The following is a 27,643-nucleotide window of genomic DNA, read 5'->3' as shown; positions in this document are numbered from 1 at the left end:
GATACCACTGGGAAGCACACAAAAAGAAACTTGACCTCTGTGGTAAAGATTTGCTAGTGTCTAATCAGTTTAGATTAGGTGCTAACAAATCTTTACTCTTGAAATCTTTTTTATTCCTTTCAGATTTATTTAACCTGACAGATATTTGGCTCCACTAGCATATCTTAGTGCAAACATCTAGAGATGTTGATTGACCAGCTGAGTAACATGGAACCATTTCCCCATATGATCTACTTTGAATTTTTGTCACTACTGCTGTATATAAGATGTTCCAGCAGCAAAAGCAAGGTGCTGAGTATTTCATAGATATTATATTTAGCAGAACCTATCAAAGAGATATTCTTAATCAGAGCATCACTCCCTATGCAAATAACACATAAATTATTTCCACAAGGAAACAGAGTAGGTAACTCTATCTAAGATAACACCCTCAGCTCCCTTTAAAATCAACTAGGCAGAGTGTTTCTAGGGTGCAATTCATCCAGCTCATTTTAGGTGACTTTGATTAAGTGAATTGCATCTTCGACTGTGACACATTGTCTTCAGAGAGAATTCAGATATCAGACGTGCTACAAGGTGAGTGTCCACATTTGCTACACTTACCTACTCCTGCACTGTTGAAAATGCTTGGAAGAACAAGCATGATGTGGTTGGGCCAATACTTCTTATATATGGCCATTTCATATTCCTTGACAACTAAAACATGCAAATGACTGGCTCCATCCATTGCATGATATAAATTGAAAAGTCCATGTTCATGACGACCAGTGGTGGGAGTAAAAGTGGGGCTTTTTATATAATCTTCACTCTGTAAATAGAAAGAATTGTGAGCTTCTGTATTAAGCTGGAGGATGTTTAAACAAGAACCAGACTCTGCAGGAGAATAAATCAGGTTCACTGACACAGAAAGCAGGAAAAGAATCCACAAGGACCCAGTGCACAGTTCTGACTGTGTAGCCAAGCACAGGTTACCAAGTGAGGAAGAGCAGGAGGTTTCACCCGCACATTGAACAGTTGCTGCTGTGATGCTGCCTGGGCTCTCCCATTTCGAACTTGAATGGGACACAAAAGCCTGAACTGGAGGGGAGTATTGATCAGTTATTTTTTACTGGAAGCAGCTTATTTTCTTTTAGATAGACGTGCTACCAGTCACTGCTGTTCCCCAAATTGCTTCAATGCTCCAAGCGGTGTGGTCTGAGCAAAGCAGAACTTCATCTTAGACATGGATATTAGGAGTCACTGTGAATGCCAACTTCAGTTTGCATAGCCTGTCAGATAGACGACCTTACAAAGTGTTTTGTACAAGTGTGACATGACTCTTTGGGCTGTCTTGAAGCCATGACAGATTCTTTGAAAGCTTTATTCTTATATGAAAACAACTGAGCATTTGTGCAGAATAAAAGAGGGTAATCCACTGCCTTCCACTACACTAAAATATTGCTTCCTCTTAGTAACTGTATGACAAACAAAACAATGTCTCTGAGGCTCACTGCTGAACTTTAACATCTTAAACCCATAATCAAAGACCTTTTGCTGCAGATAAGAGTGTTTATACTGAAGGATCAACCTTCATAATGAGTAGAAGAAAGAGCTTATTGTTGGCTTGATAGTTTTGCTTCATGTCTCCCTTTCTGGGAGAAAATACAAGCTTAGAATGAGGGCATCTTCACTTTCTCTTGCCAGCAGGACCAGAAGTTTAAAGACTCCTAATTCAACAAATTTTAAAATTGGTGGCACCTCTCTCCTATGTGTGGCTATAAATAGAATCATAGAATCATAGAATAGTTAGGGTTGGAAAGGACCTTAAGATCATCAAGTTCCAACCCCCCTGCCATAGGCAGGGACATCTCACACTAAACCATGTCACCCAAGGCTCTGTCCAACCTGGCCTTGAACACTGCCAGGGATGGAGCATTCACAACCTCCCTGGACAATCCATTCCAGTGCCTCACCACCCTCACAGTAACGAATTTCCTCCTTATCTCCAATCTAAACTTCCCCTGTTTAAGTTTTAACCCATTACCCCTTGTCCTATCACTACAATCCCTAATGAAGAGTCCTTGCAGCATCCTTGTAGCCCCCCTTCAGATACTGGAAGGCTGCTATGAGGTCGCCACACAGCCTTCTCTTCTCCAGTCGGAACAGCCCCAACCTTCTCAGCCTGTCTTCATACGGGAGGTGCTCCAGTCCCTTATCATCCTCATGGCCCTCCTCTGGACTTGCTCCAACAGTTCCATGTCCTTTTTATGTTGAGGACACCAGAACTGCACACAGTTCTCCAGGTGAGGTCTCACAAGAGCAGAGTAGAGGGGCAGAATCACCTCCTTCAACCTGCTGGTCACGCTCCTTTTGATGCAGCCCAGGATACGGTTGGCTTTCTGGGCTGCAAGCACACACTGAACCTGGCTCATCTTAAGTTTCAACATTGACCAACAAATGTAATTATCCATCTACCTTATCTGTGACTAGCGGTAGCCTCATGCTTTCCAACTGTCTTCCTGGTTGGCTAAAGACAAAATGATGCTCCTTTGACTTTGGAATGATAAAATGCAGCTGAATCTCTTCTCCCAGCATAGAATAGGAAAAGGCAAATGCATGAAGAGTGGACTCATAAAGCTGAGAATGAGAAAAAATGGGACAATTCCAATGATTAGAGTCAAACGGCAAGGTCTCACTGTAGTTAATACACATTTATAACATTACAAAACAGACTACAATCACTTACTGTATTGAATTAGATTTTACCTCATAATTCACTAGGTGTTAAACAATGCCTCCTAGGCTCCCTGAGCACTAAATAAAAAATAAATTAAACTGTTCCCTCTTTCGAAACCATTGTTTCAGCTTTGTCTTGCAGATGGTACCAATAACATACAGGTCACACCTGGCTTCAGATATACTGGCACATAAATCCCAGTATTTGCATTGCTAATACCTTCTTCCTCACATTCTAATAGGCAGGAAATTGAAATGTTACTACAAATAATAACAGTCTGTATGCCACATATAGACTACTCTACGCTGGACTACTCCTGCAAGCAGAATCTTTTCGTTTACTCAGGTGAAAATGTAGGCAAGTCCTAGTGGGAAAAGTTTACTGGTAGAGTAGTTTTAACTGGTAGTATACATGTAGAATGCAGATGACAGTACTGAATAAGCTAGTGTACATGAGGCAAGTATCAGACCTCTGATGTCCCCAAACCTGCAGCCTGGTCAAGGCAGGCAAACCCCAAACAAAATCTGTAAATCAGCTGGTTTTGACATATACATGTAACTTCTAAGCCAAAAATACAGTGAATGTACACAAAACTGTGCTTGGGTTGTGTCTGCCTCAGTTTCTGATCTGCAGAGTAATATATGGAAATCTTTACCTGGTACGTGGGATTGAAACCCATATACTGATGACACTGTTCACAGTGATGATAGGTGTTATATGCTGCATACTTGGACAGTCTCATCCTGGTTGTTTGACGGCGTGTATACATATCCTCCTGTCTCCTGCTCATTGATCTGTCTATTAAGAAAAGAAACAAGTTAAATGTAACACATATTCAAGGCCAGAATTCCCTTATGACAAACTATGTCACTGTAATTAGCTTCTAGGAACAATGGCAGGATTAAACACATGCAAAACAAACTATAAATTAATTCTGAGCATAGTAGGATTTATAAATTGCTTTGTACAGCAAATGGGATGACAGTGAAGTATCAGCAAATTCATGATTATGATAATTCTTTACAGACTTCACATAAGGCTGAGGTGTAAGCAAAGCCAGATTATTAAAATTATTATTGTTGCTGTTGCTATTAATGCTTGCAAAATGAATAAATAGTAAAAAAAGAGTCTTAGGACAGATATTTGCCATCCTGTGATGGACATCACAATAGATTATGTGATATCAGCTTGGAAAGTGTAGTGATGTTACTCTTTAGCGAATATTCACATTTCAAATGTAAGGTGCATTTCTGATAATTTTACTGTTTAAAGGTTTAACAGGATTCTCACATTAAAGACCAATATATGTGCACCAATCTAGAATTTTCAAATTCTAACCTTCACTGTTTACAGTCTGAAGCTTTGAACAAATCAGACTTGCATCTTCATATTTTGGGTCATGGATAGTGTAGTCAAAAGGCATCTTCTTAAATGTCTCCAAATCTGGCCACAGGTCTCCAGGCTGATGGTAATATTGATCAGATTCTTCTTTTATATCTATGATATTATTGAAAAATGAGATTTTATGCAATTACAATAATTACCATTTTAAAAACTCTTCATATTGCTATATGTGGGTTTGCTATGCCTTCTATTCTTATATATTTTTTTCTTTCATTATTCTGAGGAAGCAGTATTATTATGCATCAAGAGGTGCACCTTTGAACAAATGTACCTTATACCTCAATGCAATTCTGGCTTTTAAACCTTTGTTATCAGTTTAAGACCTCTGTAATCTAACTGGAGCAGCTGGTAGGATGATGATGGAAACAACGTCAAGGGTCTGGTAAGGCTGATCTACCTGCATACAGGTATTTGGGGTCTTTCCACTGACCACATTTCTTCAACACTCAGTTGAGGAAAGATATGCTATTCTCACTGAGGAAAAGAAGCTCTTTTAAAGCTTCAGAACTACTGCAGTATTAAGTACATTGCAGAGTTAAAAGTCAGACGCCCTTCCTAGTGATAAGACCAGAATAAACAGGGATAATTTATCATAGGGTAAGAAGAAAAATGGTAAATGGTATTGGTATGATGTGCAGTGAAAACCTGTCTTTTTCTGAAACAGATTAACTGACACAAAAACTCAGATATACACAAATCCTCACAAAATACTTTTCTACCTTTGTCAAGAGGATGAAAGATCTGACAAGAGTGAAATGGACTGTAGTGAGGAGTCCAGTTTAGGGGTCAGCTGTAAACTGCTGTAAAGAGCAGTAACTCGATGCCTAGGAGTATAGACTAAATTTGCAACAGGTGAGAGCTTGTCTTTAGGTACCCAAAGTAAATATGAAACTCAGGTGGAATTAGTCAGATGCTGGAATTACGTTATGCCCTGACTGTGAGTTACCTCTAAAATCTTGCCTAAAACATGAAGGATTGATTGCACAAACTTCTTCCCTTAGCAGACCAGCCACCTTTTCCACAGGTTTTGCCATAAACCCTGGGGGGACTGCTGCCTCTTTCAAGCACATCTCAGTGAGAAAGAAGACTTCTTGGTACTGCCCTAAAAAAACCCTCAGGGAAAAATAGCTGAGGCATGATCACACAGTAAAATGACTGAACATCTCCTAGCCAGGGTCTGATGGAAGCAACTAGCAGGCAGACAGCACCCACTAAGACTCTCATGGCTGACTGCAGGCATGCTTTTAGTGCAGAATTAGGCATACCCCATAAAATATCATCCATATTTTTTCTATGTAATCCAGCCCTTGATTATGGAAATACATCTGGGAACACAGGGGAGTAATACACTGTAAATAAAGGAAGTTCGGACTAAAATTAGCTATTAAAGAGCAGGAATCATTTTCCTCCCTCATGTAGTCTTATGTACTTAGAAAATATGACATTGCTCCTCATGGTATAAATCTGTCAGAATTTCGCTGATTCTTTTTATATGATTTACCAAACAAGTTCATTCTAATTCTAAACGCAAACACAAAGACTGGATATCATTTAACAGCCATAAATGCTGTTGATTACTTTCCAAGAAAAACAAGGTATGTGAATTTCTTACTGAATGGAAGGCTAAACTCTAAATGATCAGTAAAATAATAAAATGTTCTGAAGTATCAGTTGAAGATCACACCAAAATTTTCTTAAAATATTTCAATAATATGAAGGAATTGCCATGATGAACAGCATAGAACACACAGACAACTGCTTTTCAACTTCACGTAACAATTTTATACAGTCTCCAGGATACTTTTATGTCAAGAACTTACTAATATTGATTTCTTCCTCATCATAAACATCCACTTCTGTCAGTCTAATCAGCATTCGGGACAAAATACTGAGGAACTGCAGATAGGCACCTGTTTTCCCTATCTGCAAACACAGAAATTAAGAAATACAAAAATAAACTTTCATTTTTCAACATGTTACTTTTCCACACATCTGGAAATTGCATGACATGTCAGAAGCATAGGGTATTGAATTACTAAATGTAGTATAGAATTTACTATTTTCCATATATGTCAAGCGGAATTTTCATTTTCTCTCAACATTTGGTAAAGGGAGACTTTGAAGCTGAAACAAGAGTAGATAAACTTTTGTTTTCGGTCAAAGTTAAGTATCTGTTGTTCTTAACAAACTGCACTTTAAACAGCTGCTTGCCAAGGATGTGAAAGGGTACTGAAGGGTACTGCTAACCCTGCTGAGGATCCTTTCATATACCCATGGTAGACCATGCGTTAGCAGACAGCTCTATGTTATTCAGGAATAACACAGAAAAAAAAAGTAACTTTGAATAGACAAAATGGTAGCACAGCCCATGGGGCAGATGTCCCAGTCTGAGTTTTTATGTAAAATCCACTGAGACTAATAAGAATCTTTCTGCAGACACTGGAACAAGGTTCTAAACTTGGCTGCAATGGCTGTTAACTGATGATCTAAACAAAAACATCTGATCTTCTCACAGCCGCAGCAAACTCAATACTTTGCTCTAGAGGAAAATGCTTTCAATGTTTTCTCTCTAGTCTGAGATTACCTTTATATAAACAAAGCTATAGGGTAATGAGTCAAAACTGTTGGAAGCCACAGGACTACTAGGGCTAGTCCCTCATCACTAAACTAAACCAAATGTACTTATGACATTCCATGCATCATGTCTTACCTAATCTCGTTATCTGTCACATAAAAAGTGTCCAATACAGTGCTGTGAGCTTCATGAACTGCTTGATATTAGCAACACTGTATGTAAAATGGTGGCAGGAACTTGCAGGAATGTCTTCACAATTTCAGAATGCTTCTCTCCCAGTAGATCAGACTGATTATGTAGCAACATTCAATTTGGACTCCATTCACTTCCGTGTTTGCCTGCATTTACTGCAGTTCCTGGGGCTGGAACTAGATGATCTTTAATGACCCTTCCAACCCAAACCATTATATGATTCTATGATTATAAGATGTGAGCTAACTTACAGATAAATATATAGATCTGTTCCGCACATGGCCAGTTTTTGCTGCATTTCCTAAGGCCTTTTGTAAAAATAATGCATGTTTTGCCTTCTAATGCACTTAATCGTCCTTGTAAATATGCATCAAGTCTTCTAGTAAAATATTTTGACCAGTACAGACTGTAAAATGTGTCTGAGAGAAGGATGAGTGTAGTTTATTGCCAATTACCCTGACAGTGGGAATTATAACTTTGGTTTACTAATGTGTCTACTTTTCTTCCACTGTTGATTTAATATTTTTCATTTTAACTAGCAAATTGCTTCCTGATTTGAATTTTAGTAAAGTAATTGCTGCCTGATAAGGAAAGCAACTACTTCCTAAATTTTAAAACGTAGTACTCTGGCAGTCTTATACTTTGGCTGAGATGTTATTAACACTCAAGATAGGTGCTGTCTAATGTTTGTTTTTATTTCTGCCTATATTTCTTCATTAAATATTAAGTCCATGTAAAATGTTAAAATTACCAAACACAGATGTGAGTAAAGACTATTTCAGAAAGCAAAATTATTTCTTCCCAAAAAGAGAATTGTAATTTTTATTCCTCTATATTTTATCGTAACTGTTCCCTAGAAGAAACACCGTATCGTTACACTTTAAACAATAAGCAACCAACTTTTACAGCTCCTTCTTTGGTTTGCAGAGATTTTTAGTACTTTAATAGTTTAGTACTTCAGAGTTAAACCAGTAAAAGAAGCAAAGCTGCTGTCTTTTTCCACATACTGAAATTAATATATACCCCTAAATTTTGATATTTAGGAAGAAGACATGATACTCCTAATTTGATACTTGTGAATTTGTTCTGTGTGAAACAGGTATATTCTTCAGAAAGAACTGAGGAATACAAAATGAATAAACATGTGAGGAGTGTCCTTTAGGAATTACAGTAACAATTGCAGGAAGTCCCAATATGGAAAGATCATTTATACTCTTTCTGTTCTACTGCACCATAAATTTGGGTGTACAATAGAATAAAATCATTTATCAAACAGCAGTATGTAGTTTCCTTTTGCAGTGGATGGGCATAGAAGAGTGGATCGTGTGGCAAGTTAAATCAGTATCTTTAGATTAATACTTTGGGTTGATGTTACAATAACTGGAAACATGGCATGGATCCTTTCTTTGTCTTGGCATGGATCCTTTTTGACTTTTGAGATTCACAGGACTTATATAGGCTCTCAGCAGGCACGGTGTCTCTTCCTAACTTGTTGCTCCATACTTCAGAAGAAAATGGAGGCACGATGCTACCTTTAGCATGTAACATGTGCATTGAACTAGGAGATATCTTGTTGAGAAATAAGTCCTAAACATTCTTAGAGAATTTGGAAGAGAAGAAACTTCTTAAGACTAGACCCATGACCATGTATCTTTTCAAAGTAATTAAAAACTCTTGGGTCAGCTACTCATCTTGTAAATAGGCTCTGCTAATGCTGAACTGGCCTTCTCACATGTATTATTTACAACAGCTTCTATTTCTGTCTGCTGCGTAAACAGAGAAAATAACTTAATTACAGACTCCCAGCTGTCCTGAGATTGATCATAAGAAAGCAGTTTTCTGATGATCTTTGATCTTTATTTAAAATGTAAGCGTATATTCAACTTTAACAAACTGAACTTATATATCAGATCTATCTGTTGAGCAAACTGTCTTTTAGAACATTTTAATAGAGAGACTGACAGAAAGTGAACATTGTTGCAGCTTCATTGTCTTTGAACTCAGGTTAACAGTATAGAAAGGAAGATCATTTTATTAGAAGGAATTAGGGAATAAAATATAAGCAATTTACTCTCCACCAAAAAAAAAACAACCCTTTAAGTATGAATAATAATAACTGATCTATTTTTATGAGATTATGCTAAATTTTAACAAAATAAATCAATGATAATACCTGTGGTGGCCCACTCAGCAGCAGCCTCCTTGGGTGATATGTGTCCATTCTGCCCTCATTTCTGTTGTTGTAGTCCATATGGGTTGGCTTGGGAACCGTCCACTGGCGGTAGTATAGGGACTGCTCCGTGCAAGTCATCATCTTACTCATAAGAGGACGAAAAGAACTTGCCCACGTAACAGAATGGTAAGGCAAGAGGGAAGATGATTTGGGAAGTCCACTGCTATCCGTAGAAGTAACAATGTCATAAACCAATTTGGGCAGGAAAACTATGGGAGGCTGTTTTGATGCTTTGGTCATGGAACATTGAGAGGTCTGTAGGATGAAGGAGTTATGAGTAGGTGCAGAGGAAGAAGAGGAGGAGAAAGGTGAGGAAGATGATGAGGTGATGGAAATTTGGGCACTTTTTGTGTTTTGTTTTGTATCCAGCTGTTCAGCTACTGGAGGCAAGTGTTTGCTGGTTGTTGTTTGTGCCCCCTTGTCTACTTTCTGCTTCTGCCTTTCATAGTTACTTGTAGTTTCTTCAGCGCTGTTGCTTAAGACTTGGTGCAGGGACTTGGCTGTATCCCCTGCTGCTATTAAAGGAGGAGAAGACTCACTGCAGGATGCTGTAACTAAAAGAAAATTTGCATTTCAACACAGTGCAACTATCTCTTCTAGTCAATATCATAGTTAAACAAAACAAATAAAAATCATTTAGCTAGAGTATCCATCAAACATTGCAATCTAAGTCTGGTTCTTGGTTTCACCTTTCTTGTACAGGAATTCATAATGGGACTAGTTTGAAGTATTCATCTCAATGCAGAAAGCAGCTTTTAAAGTACTGAAGCACATAGGAAACATGCCAATTATTGTTCTGTCCTCTACTTCCCTCTTCATTCCTCGCTTAAGGTGTTCATTGGATATTTCATCACTCAAAACAAAGTTACTGAAGCCATCATTTAAAAGAGCGTAAGAAAATAAATATTCACAGGCTATTACCTCATCAGACTACAGAAATGCCTACACAGATTGACATCTAGAGACAGTCCTCTGGATCAGCTCTGATCTGACACTCATGTGTCCGCATCACTGCAGCACTTAATCTTATCTGGTAAAACGTGGCGCTCAAGTCTCTCTTGCTGCATAAAGCATTAATGCATTCATACAGCTTTTGGTCAGCTCAGAGTATATGGCACATTCTGAATTCACAAATGCTGGCCTTGAATATGCCATGTAGATGTACCCAACTGCTAATTGCTGATTTTCTGAAAGTGGTGTATTTTTACCTTATATATTCTAACTACTAAGATTTCTTGGAAGTTTAAGACCTTTCTTTTAAGTGACTTTGAGCACCTTTAATGCTTAGTGAATTACAAAAAGGAGATGCAAAGATTTCTCAGTCTTCAGAGTAGACTGAGAACTGGTTGAGGAATCAGTCTCCACATGGTGCTAGGAATATCTGTCTGAAGCTGAACATAGATAAAACCAGCCTTCCTCTTAAGGTGAAAACAGTGTTGGTTCTCAAACACCCCTCCCTTCCCCCATTAGTTCACACATTTTGAACTAATAAAAGTCTGTAGTTTCTCTAGAGTATACAGTAATATATACTCTAGCTGTGTATAATCTAAAGTAGCCAGTAAAGGATATTAGCAATAAATATAAAAGTGTCACCGACAATGTGAATGGTTTCAAGTAAAACCACTGTGATGTCCTTCAATATACTGGTATCCAAGAGCACATAAAAAAAAAAAAAAAAGGAAAAAAGATTTCTTTAACCAGAGGGAAAATGAGGCCACAAAGCCACAGGCAGGCCACATGGACACGGTGGAACTGACGAGCAGCTCAACTTCAAAGAAGAAAAAACATTTTGAAAATTAAAGTGTTGATGAAGCTTATCCAAATATTTTCAAGCATTATTTACTTTTGTAACCACCAATGTGCCTGTAGAAAAGAGACCATGGACCAAATATTCATGTCACTATGTTGAAAACTATAATTAGATCAAAAATAGTCTACTGTCACTGATAAAAATCAATATGTTTGAAAAAGCTGCATGAGATTGTGACTTCTAGGAAGTTATGGTATTCTTAATATTCTTCATTAAGGTTCTTAATATTACCTGCCTAAAAAATATGCAAAAAAAATTATCAGACAAAAGACCTGCAGTAATTCTCAACATCGCTTCGTGCTTCCTACATGAGTTTGAAGATTAAAAAGGAACTAAAGATTTAAAAATTACCCACTTCCAAAAGAGCTTTCAAACAGTGCAAAATGAATGAGGGTACTTACAGAGCAAAACCAACAAGGTACAAATGCCCATGAGAATAAACCTGCTTTTTCAGATTTTCAAAAGCTTTTAAAACAAAAGTGAAGCATATTTTCTCATTCAGAAATTGTCCTAGCTTCAGTGAACGCACTCAGCCATCACAGCACTAACTGAGCATGCACACCTCAGTGGCATGTGTCAAAGACGTGCCTAGTTTAGGCACCCCACCTTACGATTATTTTTCAAGCAAGAAAAAATCTTATTTCTTACATTTCAGAAAGCTCATCCTTTTTTTTTTTCAGATTATCTTTAGTGATCCCATTAAAATAGACCTTATCAAGCTACAGTTATTTATACCTTTGATTATTTATCTAATCAGATGAATAAATGGTCTCTTTTATGTCCTAAATGTTATCTTAATAGAGATTATCTTAAGGTCTTACTAGAAGCTTTTGAAGAGAGAGATGAAGATGCAGAGTCATGGGAACGAGATCTTTCTCTTTTCATAGGACTTCTCTTTTCTGAAGTAGAACCTGTTACATGAATGGTAATAAGGGATAAGAAAACCAAAACGTAAGGTAAGTAAGCCTGTGAGAAGGCACAGCTATATTGTCAAAGTAGAGAAAACTACACTAGAGTTTGCATGGATTTGACCTCATTCTGACACTGTTTTCAATACAGAGAGTACCTGTTGCTACCACGCGATACTGAATCAGCCTATGGTCTATTCTAACTATGCTGAGCTGCAATAGCTTCACAAAATCAATGCTGCAGCCAGGACCTCGTAATTTCTAGACATATCTCAATCATGTTTTTTCTTTCTACCAGAATCTCACTTTTCTCGCTAATCCAGTGTCAGAGAAACCAACAGGCAACAAGCTCTATTTTGTGAGTAGGTTATGAAATTACCTCCTACCCTATACATTATGGCTTTGTGGCTAGATTATATCTCAGCTTTTGATGATGAAAATCCATATTTGGACAGCTACTAAGGATATTCACTTGAGGTTCCTAGCTTAGGCTTCTAAGTTAAAAGGCTTTTTTCTGAGCAATTTTACCATAGTAAACAGAGACATAAGCACTGCCAGCAGAAAGCTTAGATTGTAAGCTTATCTCAGCTGTTCTGAATTGGATTCCAGAGGAGTATACTGTACTTCATGGACTAGGAAATCAGCCTTACAATTTAGAATCGGATCACATATAGTCTATGTGTAGTTGGCGTACATCAACTAAATGGACAGTAGTCTGCATCACATGTAAAGTAGATGTCTATTGTAGACAGTCTGAGTATGACCTCAGTTATTTCATTCCTTTATGGAAAGCACATATTTGATTAAAGTGAGTATTTTTGTTCTGCTTGTTCTTCTATCCTTATTTTCACTAAGAGTAGGTGAACAGTGACCAGCTCTCTTCTTCCTCATACAAAAAAGAAATGAAGACCAGCAGTTTGAGATTTAAACAACCTACAGGGATAAAAATCCCTTGTTTTCCACAGTTACAACAGACACAGAACAACAGACGTTAAAGGAAAATGTAAAGAACTTAATGGTAACTGATAACTCCCATCAACTATCCCTCAATCCCCCCATCCCCCACCCCCTCCCAACAGTTCCTGGGTAAATTGTTGTTGTTTGTTTACACATTTATATATTCTTAATTGCTCTCTTAAGAAGTAATAAACTCACCAAATCTACAGCGTCAGTTTGAGTTCATGGACATTTTCAAGGAGTACTCAGAAGTTACTATGTTCAGATATATTTTCTAGCCATACTATCTTACAAACTAGAGACTACTCAGCTGTACTATATATTTCCTGCATGTAAGCAGGAAAGCATATATTGTCTGCATGTAAGCATAGGTTCAGGATCACCAGTCAGGGATTGTTTAGGCAGAGTTGCCATGCTGTGAGGGAGGGGATGTGGTCACCGCTTCCCAGATGGCAAAGCACATGCTTCCCTGCTGCAAGAAGGGCAACCCAGCACTCTGAACATGAGCATTACTGGATGTACCCACTACAGCTGCACTTTGTGGCTGCTAGAACATACAGGGCAAAGCAGGGAGGGAAGGAGGGAGGGAGGGGAAAGAAGAGAGCCAAAAAACACGGATAGAGAACAGACACAGCAGCAGGACTGCAAGAGATTAAAATGCTGCAGCAGCAGCAGTCCCTGGGCAGAAAGGGTGAGAAAACGCAGGTTCAACAAGGTGAAGCAAAACTGAGGAGCAGAGCTCACTCAGTAAGGCTAACTTCAGAAACCCTCACCAAATAAGTACCCACACAATCCTGCTTCTTCTAATATAACTCAACCATTTTACAGCTTCTTTTATTATCACTACTAATAATACCTTCTGTCGCTACTTCTTCATCTTCATTATCAGTGCTACTTAGTTTCTCTGGGTCACTTTCTAACACATCATTCGCCACTGCTTTCTCTGTGTGAACTTCTGAGCTCACAAAGTATGCTGCCAAACCAAGTTCTTGCTCCAAGGTTGTCCTTATCAAAGAAGATGAATTTATTAAACGTAGGTCACAATATCTCAGTGATCTGGAGAGAAACAAGAGGGGCTCATATGAAAACTCACTGTAAACTATTCCCTTACCTTTTTTACAAACATGGCCAAAGGGGAATTTAAACTATGGACGAGCTAGGACACAGTGTATGTTATGTGTTTAATAAATTTGCCATTGTGGTGTATACACTTTTCTTTTTCTTAATCCAGTTATGCACCTTAATCTAGTGCACTGAATATTAGCATCTGCATAAGAAAAAACGGAATAATTTGGATTATAAGCCTAACACACAGAATGGGATTCAACTGAACACAGAATGGGATTCAACTGAACACACAAAAGCATTCAGTGTCCCAGGGCACTCTGTCTGGCTTCCAGGTGCCATTCCAGAAGACACTGATCTCTCCATACATCCTGTAGCATATATGCCAGCATCATGCAGATGTTTCAGCTACCTTAAGATACTTACAGTAGTTACACTTTTTTTTTTATATACCCTTATTCTCTCCTCTAAACCAGGATGCTCATAGTATTTTCTGAATTCCTTATAGCTCGCTATAAGCAGGAGGTTATTATTACTAATATGGGGTTTGTACTTATGATATAAAACCTGACAAAATAATGGAAAAGAAACATCTTGATGCTGAAATCTGTTTTTCTCTCCCATGAGTAGTTACACAGTTAATCTTTAGCCGTTTGGTAAGCAATGGATAAAAAACTGCCGCTGAGAAAATACTGAATCTTCTCACCTTGGCAAAGACTCCCCTTGTGGATCCATACCACTAAATATCAATATACAAGGCAAACCTTCCAATTCCAAATAGGTCTGTGGCCTCCAATCTACATCTTCAATTTTCTGCCAGACCTGTATAAGGTAAGAAACACTGCTGAACATATTTATATAGCACAAATAAAACCCCAGAAATATATTCTCTTGGCTTCCATTATATGAATCAGTTTGTACAGTGGATGGATGTTCCACCAAGGGATGCGACAGAGCAAGACAATTTCAGCATAGGTAGATTGCAGAAGTCCTAGATGATTACAGGTAGCAGCCTACCTACTGTAAATCTGAGGACATTTGGACATTATGATCCAGCATGAAAAGCCTCCCAGCTTCACAGCTGCATAACACTGAGGCCAGGGCACAGGTAGGTAGAGTGGATATGGTACAGTGGACAATAAAGCTGAGTAGGAGCTTTGAGGAAGAGAATAGTACAGAGGGTTGCTTCTTGTGGCAGATAACGTATGGATGTCTGATTCTTCCAAGGAAGAAAAGCAGCTAGGAACAAAACTTTTTCCACCTTCAAGGAATAGGGGAAAGCTGGAAGTGTTCAACATATGTTCAACACACACATACCACTGTCCTCACCTGCTACCTTCTGAAGTTTCCTGCTCTCTCCCAAAACTACCAGTTTTCCTGATAAGTTCATGAGAAGTTTGATAACTAGATCTATTGTTTGATTGTTTAGCATCTGCCTGTACTGCTTTACTCACACCAGTCAGTCTTTTTTTTTTCTGTAAGACTGATCTATGGATAAGGAGTACACAATAGGACCAATAGTACGACAACTCGGCCTCTGACATTTGTATAATTACGCATGTCAGACAAGATAACCAGGATGTGATTCAGAACTAATACTGATTTTTCAAGTAGTTATGCTTCATTTATAGCAGAATAAGATCAGTATTTGGCCCTGGATTTCAAATGACTTCATCTGACATGTATTGAATCAGGCACTTTACAGAGTATGCCATAATATATATTATACCATCCTATAACATAAATACATTTTTGCTTTGGTGATCAGATGATGGCAGTTTTATGAAAAGCAAGGGAGTATCAGAGGCTTTTGTTAAACAGATGACCATGACTCTGGACCGAAAGGATATAAATTAATCCATAAACCTACACATGGTCCAGAAAGCAAAAAATTCTGAGCTGTGAATTATGGGGTACCCTGAACCCATGACTATTATCGCTGACTTGGTGTCTTCATGCCACCTGCTGGTGATAAAAATAATATAACTCTCAACTGGTCACTGATTAAAATCTTTTTGCACTGATGATTTTGTGAGAAAATTCTACTAAAAGTGCGGCATTTTTATTTGGCTTTTTCCTTATTGCTTATGGTTTCTGTAGATAAAAGCAGTTCAACTTTTTGTTGAACTTTTTCTGTTTGGGAGGGTTGCTGGTGGAAGTCGTGTTCTAGCCATAGAAGTTAATATTCCATTGAGCACTACCCAGGGGTAGGACAGTAGAGGTGTCACAGAGGGTAGGCCTAAAAGAGAAAAGTTATGCTCCTTATGGTAGTTTTCATTTCTACTAGTAAGATCCACACTTCAGCTTATGGTCATAATTCTCATCAGTAAATCTCCCTACCTACCCATCTAATGAAGTTTCCCAGTATATGTCCTTCTGCACGTTACCTTTAGTTGCTCCACAAAGTGCTTCCCTATTGTGATTCCAGAATTAGGACTTCCTAAGATTATTTCGAAGTTATCTTCAAGGGCTAGTCTTTCCCTTACATTATGCAGGCGCTCATATGCCACTGCAGCCAGCGGAGTACATGGAATTCTCAATACTACCATGAGGCCATGACCGCTGGGACATTGTCTTGAAGAGTTTATGAGGTTTTGGGTGATTTCCAGAGTTTCAACTGAGGTGTAGTTCTTCATTTGAGAAAGACCACACACTGCCATCATAGCTGCAGAGTAATGTTGTATGAGGACAAAAGTCCTTATCACTGCACTGTGTAATCTGGGGAACCTGAAATAAATGGCAAATTAAATAGGGAAGTATTAAAGGCTAAAGTGAGAAAGACATTTTTTACAAAATATAGCAAACTCAGGATTTTCTCCTGTAAAGAATCCTTCATATCTACTACAAAACAGAATCTCACCAAACTGCAGTTGGATATTCTTTACAAGGCATCATTTCACAATCAGGATTGATGTTGTCTCTCCATTTCTTAGTAAAGATATACTAAGCAAGGAGTCCAGTAAGGTTACATCACTTTAATCTACCAAGGCTTTACTGCTGTTACAAAATTAATCACAGAATATTTGCTAAGGCGCTCAGTAATAACATCCGTCAAAATTATATTCTCTTATCAATGAAAATAATATTCTTCACTATGTGTTATTCTTAAGGAGTGTGAGGAGGGATGGAGTGTTTCTCTTGTTTTCTTACTGAAGCCCTTAATCAACTTCTTCTTGTTTCCAAGAGGACCGATACGTAGGCAGCATCCAACAAGCACTCCAAGTTCCCAAGCCCAGATACACCCTCTCTCAATTCCCAATTTATGGAAGGGAGAGATGTGGATATATAATAGCTTCCTGTGGTTTTCACAGAAATGAAACCTACATGCACAGTAAAAAGAGGAACTATGTCTTGATCAGAGAAGTGCCTGATGTGTGATCAGAGTTCCAAGGCACCCTGTAACAAGCTCCATCAGTTAAGTGTAGATGCACTCAGTCTCCAAGTTAGCAGTTAAATTCACAAAATTCTTCTTGTCCTGTCTCATTCTTTTTACCAATCCCAAAAGGTTAATCCGCAGTTGCAGGCACACACATAATGTGTCACTACTCTTATGTAGGTATTCTAGACTTGCTCCACAGGGACCAAGGAAAACAGATGATGTATTTTCAAGCTCTGAAGAATTTGTCACTGATTCAAGTGTACAAACCGCAGTGATATGTCTACTTCTCTTTGTGGTCCAAGTGCAGTATACACAAATTCTATATATCAAAATCAGCCAGGGTCAGCAAGTGATAACATCGGACAATGTAGTAAACCATTTGAAATTACATGATGATGCCATGTTAAATTATTATAACATAGAAGCAGTTACTGGCCACAGCAAGAGCACACTCTAAATTAAGCTAAACAGTCTGCATGTTCACATCAAGCGACAGCCTAGACTGATTACAGGCCAAATACATAAAAAAGGTGGAAGAAGAAAATAAGAGCAGGTGAAATGCCCTTCCATACACTGCTGATTTGTGGGACCCTGAGAAAAAAAAACAAGCCAAACCAAACCAACAAATAAATGAGGGCACCCTACCTCTTTCCCACAGCCATGACCATTGCTTCAAAAGAGCTGTCATACCGAAGCAGTGGAATACTATGTCCAGAGAGGGTGGACTCAATGAATTCTGACAGTCCAAAGTATTTCTTGTTTTCATGGTATAAATCTACACCCTAAAGCAAATGAAGTAATAAAAATATAAAGGTAAAGTCTAACAATTATTAATTTACAATTAATTGACCATTTGTATCTGAAGTTTTTGCAATCACATTCTTTAATAAGCATACATCTACTCAGACATATGAAAACAAGGAGAGAAAGAAATAAAATCAGGTTTTTTGAGAGAACAGATGTTTGGCCCAATTTTTCCTTGTTCCTTTTTCTCTTCCTACATATATACACACAGAAGAGCTATGTATGGAATAAATATGCACACATATGTAGAAAATCTATGTATGTACATATATTTATGCAGTAAGGCACTAGAGAAAGATTTTCAGATAGTTTCCATTTATGTAGCTCAAAGATTTTTAGCACAGCTACTGTAGTTTACAGAAAATATTAAAAGAATACAGAAAAAAAAGCAAAAAATGACAGGATAGGCAAAGGGGAAAAGAACTTGACACAGACTGAACAAGAAAAAGATACCATGCAAGCTTCATTCTTGTTTACAAAAATCATGGGGCCTCCACAGTTTTGTCAAGTATGTAAATGCAAAATAACTTATGAAAAGCTCAAAGCACCTTAAAGCATCCATCTTACATTGCTGTAGGAAGAAGGCCAGTGGATCTCATTGTAAGGGCTGATATGAGTATGCTGTGTCTGCAGTGCATAGGGGAAGGAAGTCACATGGAGGGTCACAATATTTGGTGCCTCTTTTACCTCCCTGCAGTTCAACAGTCTATCAACAAGTCCTGTAGACACTTCTGTTTGAGGATAAATGCTATGCATAGCACTGCAAAAAAGAAACACAAAACTCTCCAAAATGAACAGCACAAAAGAACACTTGCGTCAGTGGAATAGCTTTAACCTGGATGTGAAATTGAAGTTAAACATGTACAAGGAACTTAGAGCTCTCTTCTTTGCCTGCTTTTGTTGCATAGAGGGATGAGAAATGAAATGCAAATTATTTCACTGCAGCTGAAAATTTCTGTAAGTCTGGTAATGTCCCCAGCTAGCAAATTACCAGTCCCTTATAGCTACCAGAATATGAGAAACAAACGATGGAAAGGAAGCTGATGTTTGGGCAGTTACCGGTAGACACACAGTCCTGTAGTAACTTTAGCTAGATTGTTAGTGCTGCCCTTAAGAAAATTTAATTCTTAGCTACAAAAATCAAGAGAGAAAATGACAGACAGTAAGTCAGTATGACGGAAAAACAAGGGAAACTATCTGTGATAGAGCTATGTTGAAAGGGAGTAATAGTTATTGCTAGGGTAAATGCCAGTATCATAGAACACTTAGCGAATTCATGCCAATGTCTCTGTTGTGACTATGTGGGCAATCTCAGGCAATTATGCTCCTCTTTTAGGCATCTCATTCAACTGAATTCAGTTAGATGGCATGGATCCCACTGTGCAGAATAGCTACTTAAATATTTGTCACATACCTTTATTAGATAAGAGGAAAAAATATCAGAGTTAAGCAGCAATACAGGTATTTCTCTATCACTCAAAGGTGTTATATGAATACATGTCATAGCCCTTAAGGCTGTGACAGCTGTAATAGGCCATGTAAGTTCCTAAGATATAGAAGAGTTGAACAAGAAACCCTCACATGGAAAACCATAATTCTGGTGAAAATCATAAATCTTAACCAGTGTGAAAGACAAGACCTTGTCATTTCATTCACAAGAAAGATTCCATAATTTTGGGCTTCAGAAACACTGCTGTGCTCCCAAAGTTGGAATACACTGGTATTTCTGGAGTTCAGTATGTTCTCCGAGCTCCATAATACCACAGGAGCAAGAAAGGAAAAGCAGCCCAACTCCTCTGTAGGCAGTTTGTTGAGAAGCCAAGAAAACATGGTTCTGTTAGGGAAGAAATTACTTATGCAAGTGAGCTGATGGAGAATTTAGTAGACATTGGACAGAAACCTCCCTGCTCCCCTGAGATGTCTGACATTAGTACATATCCACAGAAGCTTTCAATTCTTACAAAATCAGTGATCCTGGATAGAAAAAACATTGTACAGGAAAAATTTTAATCAGTTAACAAAATAAGAAGTACTGTTGGCTTACTGGCTGTCTGCTCACTGTGGAGGGGTTTTGCATGTTTTACAGCCCGAAGGACACTGACAGAGGATCATGAGCTCTGTGTACTTTCACAGGAAGCTTTCCTTTGAACAAATTACAAGCAGCCAAAAAAAACAATACCTATGGCTGACAGAAGATAAGAATGGTAAGCAAGAAAAGCTGATAAGTTCCACTGAGGCATAATAAGATAATCAGGACAAAAATAAGTTATGAAGGACCTTAAAAGAAAACATATTTATTCAGTGCATGAGAAGATAGAGTTAGCAGAAAGATGCAATCAAAGATGAAGGAAGGGATAAATCAAAAAGCTGATCTTGAGAGCTAATGCAAATAATACTAATTTCTCCAAAAACAAGTTGCAATTTTCTTACCTCATTAGGTCCCAGTGTGCATGATCATGGATTAGGACAAACAGAGTATGTGGATTCTGCATAGATTTATGTAAAAAGACTTTGAATTTAATCTGGGCCTCTGCATCTAGTTTCATAACATACTGTTCCACCCTCTGCTTTGTAAGATGTTCCTTTTCTAATCCAAGTTCTAACAAAATACCTACAGAAATGGAACAAATGTCAGTATTTCCAGATAAAAAAGCATTTAACAATGATGTCCTATAAATCTAAAAAAATGCTAACAACGAGCACCTGAGTGCCAGAGATGAAACAAAGTCTGCTGATAGGTCACTTCGGAGGGTGGAACACAAATCAAGAAATCAATCTTCTCAAAGGAACCCAAATCAAGATTTTGAGTGCTGGAGTCAGCAATTGAGCAAATATGAGACAGCAATTTCTGAGCCACCGCTAGCTGGAATGGACGAATCTCATGACGTTCAATCTCATAACCTGGAAAAAGGCAAAACTCGGTTTAGTTATGTGCCCGAAGTCTAATCTAACACAGAGTGTTAGAGTCTGGCAAAGAATGACTGATCTACTCTTTAAGGTACTTTGCTTATGAACAGGAATTCCAGTTTATGAAAATCTGTGTGGAATATGCAAATAAATATTTCTACATTTGGGTATTTTGGTCCTATAAGTTTCTTAAATGAAAGTGAAACGGTGCAATAGCATTCTGCTACCACAGAAGTAACAGAGCTTCAAAGGCTACAACACCCAGTGGAAGGAAGCAGAGCATCCATCAGTGTAAATCTGAATATCCCAAGACCTGAGTTGGTGTTTGACTCAGCACCTTTACTTTCAAGACCCTAAGAATCTGCCCAGATGGATCTAACTGCACACCGAGAGACCTGGTCTCAAGTGCCCAACTCCGTGACCTCTGTAGAAAATGCTCCTTACTTACTTGCACACACAGCTGCTCTGGTTCCATTCGGTGCTGTTGATTTATTCACTGAAGCAGAAAGTGATGAAGAGATATGCCCTTGGTTTTCCTGATAAAATTTCTCCAGCAAAAGATCAATATCACCCTCTATCAAATTGAAGCAACAGTGAAATAAACATCCATGTTAATAAGAGCTGGATTTCATACTGATTTTTTTTTTTTTTTTAACATCTTAAAGAGCTTTATATATGCTATACATACACTAGCTGGTTATCCTTGGCCTATTGGCTGTTTTACACAGGAACCCTCTCATTATTTTCTGTTGCATCTGTTTTTACAACATACTACTAGTAAAATTCAAATCAAGCCAGGGAATGACAAAAAAGCTCTGCAGACCACTGGCTAGGGCATTTAAGGATGATAGAAATCTACCCTCAAGGTCCTGATGTATATCTGCAACAACAAAGACATGAAACTGGCTTATTGAATGTTCAGATCGTGGAGCTGTACTGTTCACTAGTAGGGATTACAAGAAGCTTTGGAAAATCACAGAATCACAGAATGGTTTGGGTTGGAAGGGACTTCAAAGGTCACTTAGTTCCAACCCCCCTGCCATGGGCAAGGACACTTTCCACTAGATCAGGTTGCGCAAAGCCCCATCCAACATGCATTTACATTGGCTGAGAAAAAAACAGTAAATCTGAATGATGAATGTTTTTAAGCCTTTGACATTTTTGAAAGACAGAAAGAAAAATAATTCGCTATAAAGCTAAAAGAGATATACTATTTTTGTAGCTCTACACAACGCTGAAGCAGGCAAAGTATGTCTTATTGAACTGTGTATATCTGCAAATACTTCCTATACTATTCAGCAGGGGCCTTGCTTGCAGATGAAAGCTATGCAGAGAATGCAATATGTTTGTCCTAAGTATTTAGTATTTTCTCAGCAGTTGGAAAGATGTTTGAACATGTCTGCACTGAGCTCAGAAAGGCAGGGTATGCCTTGTGAAGTGCAATCCAGTGAATATAGATGGCAACTATTTTCAGGATGCTCATTTACTTGCTCGGCTCAAACAGTAGGAATAGCAAAAGTGATTTCAAGAACCGCACTTTGAAGATACTAAGAACAGAAACACTAACATAATTGCATGATGGTTCAAGGAAAACAAGCTTCTCCTAAGTGACCACTCAAAATATGACACACCCAGCAGGGTGTTTGTGAGTACAGATTTACTGATGTGACATGAATGGCAAAGGGGACTGTGACATCCCGTTGACACTGACAAATATGCTGCATTTGCTCTCATTGTATGATATGGTTTAACTTTCCATGTGGCTGGATATATCCCCAGATAATACTGTCTGTACTGATCCTCAGTACATTCAGTCATAAAATGATCCAGTAACCCCACCTTCTGCCGTTGTCCTCTCTTTTCCATGCATCATGATCAAGTGCACAGTATGGTAAGCTGAAAGGGCAAATCCTACTTTTGATAAAATAGCTCTGTTCTATCACGATCTAAATAAATTCTGCTCTTAGGGCAAAAGGATTTACACATTCATATGGCCTTGCACAGTATATGGATGGATTTGCATAGTTAAGAACAATAAGCTCAGACATTTGATGGCATATTTTTATGAAACAGGGATTTTGGAAACTTATTTTTTAGGAGGAATTTCAATTCAAATGGACTTTCACATCTTGGTTCTGCATTTTCTATATATATTTCTAATGATGTATTGCTTCCAGAAAGGTAATGAGCACAGCTAATTTCTCTGATTTTAAAGTGTCAGGGACTTGAAAACATGCCTCTTTATAATCTGCTAGGTACCTGGGCAGAGTGTGCTAAAGAAGGACCCCAGAGTTTCCGCTTTCCCTGTGACCAGCTGATAGTTAACTTCTTTTTGGTAGTCTGAAGGAGTGAGCATGCTCTCAGACAGAACTCTTGCCTGATACTTTCCTAAAAGACAAAAAAAGTAATTTTTAAAGCCATTCAAAATAAAGTTTAAAATGTTCTAAGTGATAATAAAAGTGCTACCCAGCTAAATGAATACCACACACAAAAATGGCAGAGATGAGCCTCTTCTCTTTGCTACACATGTATACATCAGACACCAGTAAGATAGATTCATGTTTTATAACCTTTGTGTTTCTTTCCCGGTGTAGGAAATATTTGCTGATACAGTACATAAAAAGACCATATACATATTCAAAGGAATTGTCAGTTATCTTTCACTCATAATGAATCTTTGAATGGCTATGCAAATAATTTATTTTACTATCAGAATAACCCTCAACAGGCTGTCAAAGAGAATGGCATTGACAGACCATCTTTTAGAAGCTAAGAAAATGTTTGGTCCTCTGCTTGCAATAATACCCCAGTCACCCACAGCAAGAGAGCCCTATGCACTACCTGTGCTGTAACTGGCTATTATTTTCGTAGTAGTGTTGGCTGGGATTACTTGGTGAGGACACAGGCAACACAGGCAGAATGCAGTTTGCTGGGGAGAAGCCCAACTGTGCAGCATCAGCTTGGCTTCATCACATCCTATTACTGTTTGGTCAAAGCTCTGCTTTTTGAAGTTGCTTATTGGATCTCCAACAAAACTTCTCACAGCACTGGATTACTCTGTTTTGCCTAGAGATACACCCTTGGGATCTTACCTGTTATCACAATGCAGGAATCAATGGCTCGATTTCTACTGGCACATATGATCACCACATAGTTTGTCTTTATTAATTTTCCTTCAACGAGTAACTTAAACATTTCTGAAAGACCTTCAGCCAGAGAGTAGCTGCACTCGATGATATGGACACTATTGTTACAGGAGCTAGCAGCGAGGCCTGCCAGCCAGGGAAGCTGGGCTGAAGTCACTGGTGTGATTTGGCTGGGCACTTGAGGGAAGGTCTGTGGAACAGCCTGTTGGTACTGACGGATTTCAGACAGGTGTGATTCCCGCCACGAACGCATGAATATTTGCTCCAAATCCTCAATCAAAGGAACCTGGTCTGAGGCTAAAATATACATTAAGAGAAAAGTAGTATGAAACAATGCCATTTGGTTAACTGTTGCGTTACAAACGTCTTTATTTTTCAAAATACGCCCTTTTTTAGAGATTACCATGTTTCAGATTTATGCATGCATGAATATTGCCTTCAGCAGATGTGACCCAAATTTTTCATTCTGAAATGGCTTTGTGGTACTCAGGTGAAGCTGCCCTAACTGGAACCTTAGTATCAGTAATTAGAAATATTGAAGAGGTTAGGTACTGCCTGTCTCAGCATAATACTACTTCTAAACCACAGACTCTGTACAAAAGCAGCAAATTACAGCTCTTTTCCTTTTTTTGTCTTTAGCTGCTGTTGTCCCAGATTACAGGAGAAGATGAACGTTGTATGTTTATATTCCAATCTGTCTGGTCTTCAAGATCTGATTATTTAGTTCTGTTTCATTTCCACAAATGAAAATGTTTCATATCACATTGAATATCACTTAAGATTGATATCTAATATTCTTCTGCCCTAATATTCCCTTTCTTATTTGTCAGCATGTAATATATTCATTGCAGTCTATGTGGATGTAAAATAATCTTACCTAGTTGAACAAGGTAGTAGACAGTCAGTAAGAGCTGCATTTCCTCTGAAATAGGCTGTATAGTGGAGGCACCATATTGTTCATATGCTTTAGATAAAGACTGGGAATTTCTGTAGCAGGTGTACAATAAAGGACTCACTATCACATCATTAATGTTCCCACAAAGATATGGGAAGTTTCCATGACCTACAAAATGAGCAATGTTTGTACAGATCACATTAATTTCATAATCTCCCATGTATGCATTAAACAGTAAACCTTTGCATTTAATAGTAAACCTATGCATTTAATAAGTTTAATAATAAACCTATGCATTTAATAGTAAACCTTTTAAAATGGACAGTTTAGCAGTGTTTAGCAGTAAGACATATCTTCACATCTCTTAAAAAAAAAAGTTATAAGGCCTTGGAGGGTGGGGGTTTTACCTTTTAAAATAACTGGCTTTGCTTTACAGATTTTCAGCAAGTTGTCAGGAACTGAGACTGGTTCTCCTGAGCCCACCATTGGAGATGAGGCTGGCCCCACCAAAGCAGGCTGTGGTAAAGAAGATAGGCTTCCTCCATCTAAGATTTTAGATGCATCGTTACTGGAGTCAGGTCTAATAATGATTTCCTCAAAGAAAAGTTTTTCAACATCATCTCATAACCACATTTGGTATCAGTATTAAATGCTTTTTGTGGTGGTTACACACATTTCATGAGCTGTTACTACAACCCATACTACTATGCTAACTTTTGGAAGGACCAATTATATTGTTGCAACCTTGAACATCACACATGCATCTAAAGATTGTGAAATGTTTATAAACAAACAGATATACATACAAGAATACAGAGACTTATGTGAAGTCTCTGTAGAGAAGTTAAGAAAAAGTTAAGATTCAACATTTGCTCAATTGTATGCTCTTTACAGTAATTTTAATTTAAAAAAAAAAACCACATTAAAAGAAAAAAAACTGGGGAAAGAGTTTTATTTCACTGTATGTCACTCCAGTCTGTGTCTAGACTACAAAATCCAAGTGCCAAGAAAACTGTGAGAAGTAACTGAAACAATGGATGGTACCTTGACCTGAGTTATGACACTGCCTTTAATATCCCAAAGGTGTTTTGGTGTCTAAAGATGGACATAGGCACATGTAGGGATTTATTAATAATGACCTGATGTCTGAAACTTGATGAGACTTAAACTCAGAGCCTCAATGAGAAATCAATGGAAATGAAGCACCCAAATGTAGGTGAGCATGTAGGTATGAAACACCTTCCAGAACTCTAATACGAATCTGCATGCATCCTTAAAATATTGCCTCTTTTCCCCCATTATTTTCTGAATAATGGAACAAACATTGTCATTACCTTAGGCATAGCTTACCATTTTTAATTCTGTTTGCAACCTGTGGGTTGAGCTGCAAGTTCCAAGTTTCAGTAGATGACGGAGATTCTGGTGACCAACCTTTATGGCGCTTTTTTGGAGGCCCTGTATTTGTTAAAGTGCCTGAATAACAGTAATATTTCATAAAAGCATTAGAATTAATGTATGAGGGTCTGTGCATGATAATTCAATATGTCTTGTGCATTACATACTGTGGTAGACAGGGTCAACTCCATGAATATAAGTTTATATGGGTTTTAATTTACTGTGTTATGTCCTGCTTTCTTGGAATTTCTGATGCAGAGAACTCTTAATTATCTAGGTAGACTTCATTTATTTTATACCAATGTTTTTCCTATACTAAGAATGATGTAGTAAGAATGAGACATGTATTAAGAATGCTTCTAAGTGTTAATATTTTGACGTCAACACTCTGGGCATTTTGCTCCTTTCATTTCGGAATACATGACACAGTGTTTCATGTAAGTTATTGCAAATTAAAATTCTCCAGGGATTCAGGGTAATATTAACAAAGACCTGAGTTCTTTTCAACAGTTTTTCCTCTTACAGGACTTTTGCCACTTCTTGCTGCTTACCTTCTTCAGCTTTATGTTATTCCATATAACTCCTAGCATATACTTCTTTACTTTCCTTCTCTCCACATGTAGCTTCAACATGTTTGTCTGTAAAACCCTAAGTTTCTCACAGCTTTTCTAGGAGTTCCTGAAGATTAATTTCTTGAATTAACTTTCGTTAATTTCTCAAGTCGTTTTGTGCACCCTTACAAATTCCTAGAATGATGCTTCAACTAACAGCAAGCATTTCTAATTATTGTGAGTCAATAGAGAGGATATCTCTGCTCACTATCTTGTAGGATTGAACTATTTCTATTTCTGGACATGGCTATGCAGAAGTTGTAACACTGCTTCACACTGTCTGGCTGTATCTCCTGGGAGAATGGCTAGTCCCACACAAAATGTAAGACAAAGTAAGAATCTTATATAAAAGGGGGGGGTAATTTTGCAAAAGATATTAAAACTGAAAAGAAACCTGAAGTCTTCAGGTATAGAATAAAATTGTTCACTGGCTGGAGAACCTTACATACAAGTTTTCAATTACTTTGTTCTTTCAACGTTTACCATGTGAGGGCAGTATTTAGCCATTTGCGCCATTCCTTCTTTAGTTTCCTGACAATGGGTTGAGACGAGTCACAAGATAGAGGAATACAAAGAATTTCTTTTATTAGAAAATGCCACAGTCTTTCCTGTGAATAAGTTATATGTGGAAGTAATCAATCTGAAA

The 27,643-nt window shown here is 38.0% G+C and overlaps 1 protein-coding gene across 4 annotated transcripts in view; it reads right to left on the bottom strand.

The window, feature by feature from the left end:
* Nucleotides 1-27,643, bottom strand: part of GREB1 (growth regulating estrogen receptor binding 1) — a 96,575-nt gene that overhangs the window by 11,733 nt on the left and 57,199 nt on the right. For 3 of the 4 annotated variants that reach the window (XM_061460828.1, XM_061460830.1, XM_061460829.1), the window contains exons 8-27: nucleotides 26,342-26,464; nucleotides 25,399-25,536; nucleotides 24,974-25,159; nucleotides 24,043-24,393; nucleotides 23,210-23,338; nucleotides 21,399-21,524; nucleotides 20,747-20,944; nucleotides 20,474-20,654; nucleotides 18,611-18,803; nucleotides 17,885-18,021; nucleotides 16,248-16,587; nucleotides 14,567-14,682; nucleotides 13,652-13,851; nucleotides 11,752-11,841; nucleotides 9,061-9,674; nucleotides 5,941-6,043; nucleotides 4,055-4,213; nucleotides 3,372-3,514; nucleotides 2,455-2,616; nucleotides 604-808 (exon numbers count right to left, since the gene is read on the bottom strand). In XM_061460828.1, coding sequence (XP_061316812.1) covers nucleotides 604-808; nucleotides 2,455-2,616; nucleotides 3,372-3,514; nucleotides 4,055-4,213; nucleotides 5,941-6,043; nucleotides 9,061-9,674; nucleotides 11,752-11,841; nucleotides 13,652-13,851; nucleotides 14,567-14,682; nucleotides 16,248-16,587; nucleotides 17,885-18,021; nucleotides 18,611-18,803; nucleotides 20,474-20,654; nucleotides 20,747-20,944; nucleotides 21,399-21,524; nucleotides 23,210-23,338; nucleotides 24,043-24,393; nucleotides 24,974-25,159; nucleotides 25,399-25,536; nucleotides 26,342-26,464 — 3,894 coding nt within the window. The remainder of the gene's footprint in view (nucleotides 1-603; nucleotides 809-2,454; nucleotides 2,617-3,371; nucleotides 3,515-4,054; nucleotides 4,214-5,940; nucleotides 6,044-9,060; nucleotides 9,675-11,751; nucleotides 11,842-13,651; nucleotides 13,852-14,566; nucleotides 14,683-16,247; nucleotides 16,588-17,884; nucleotides 18,022-18,610; nucleotides 18,804-20,473; nucleotides 20,655-20,746; nucleotides 20,945-21,398; nucleotides 21,525-23,209; nucleotides 23,339-24,042; nucleotides 24,394-24,973; nucleotides 25,160-25,398; nucleotides 25,537-26,341; nucleotides 26,465-27,643) is intronic. The other variant, XM_061460831.1, reaches the window with a different exon arrangement.

Source organism: Pezoporus flaviventris, unplaced genomic scaffold, assembly GCF_033815535.1.
Source record: "Pezoporus flaviventris isolate CSIRO_AGI_PZ_B2104156 unplaced genomic scaffold, CSIRO_AGI_Pfla_v1 ptg000031l, whole genome shotgun sequence".
Taxonomy (NCBI): Eukaryota; Metazoa; Chordata; class Aves; order Psittaciformes; family Psittacidae; genus Pezoporus; species Pezoporus flaviventris.
Note: the sequence above shows the minus strand (reverse complement) of the source record. Positions and strands in the feature narration are given on the sequence as shown.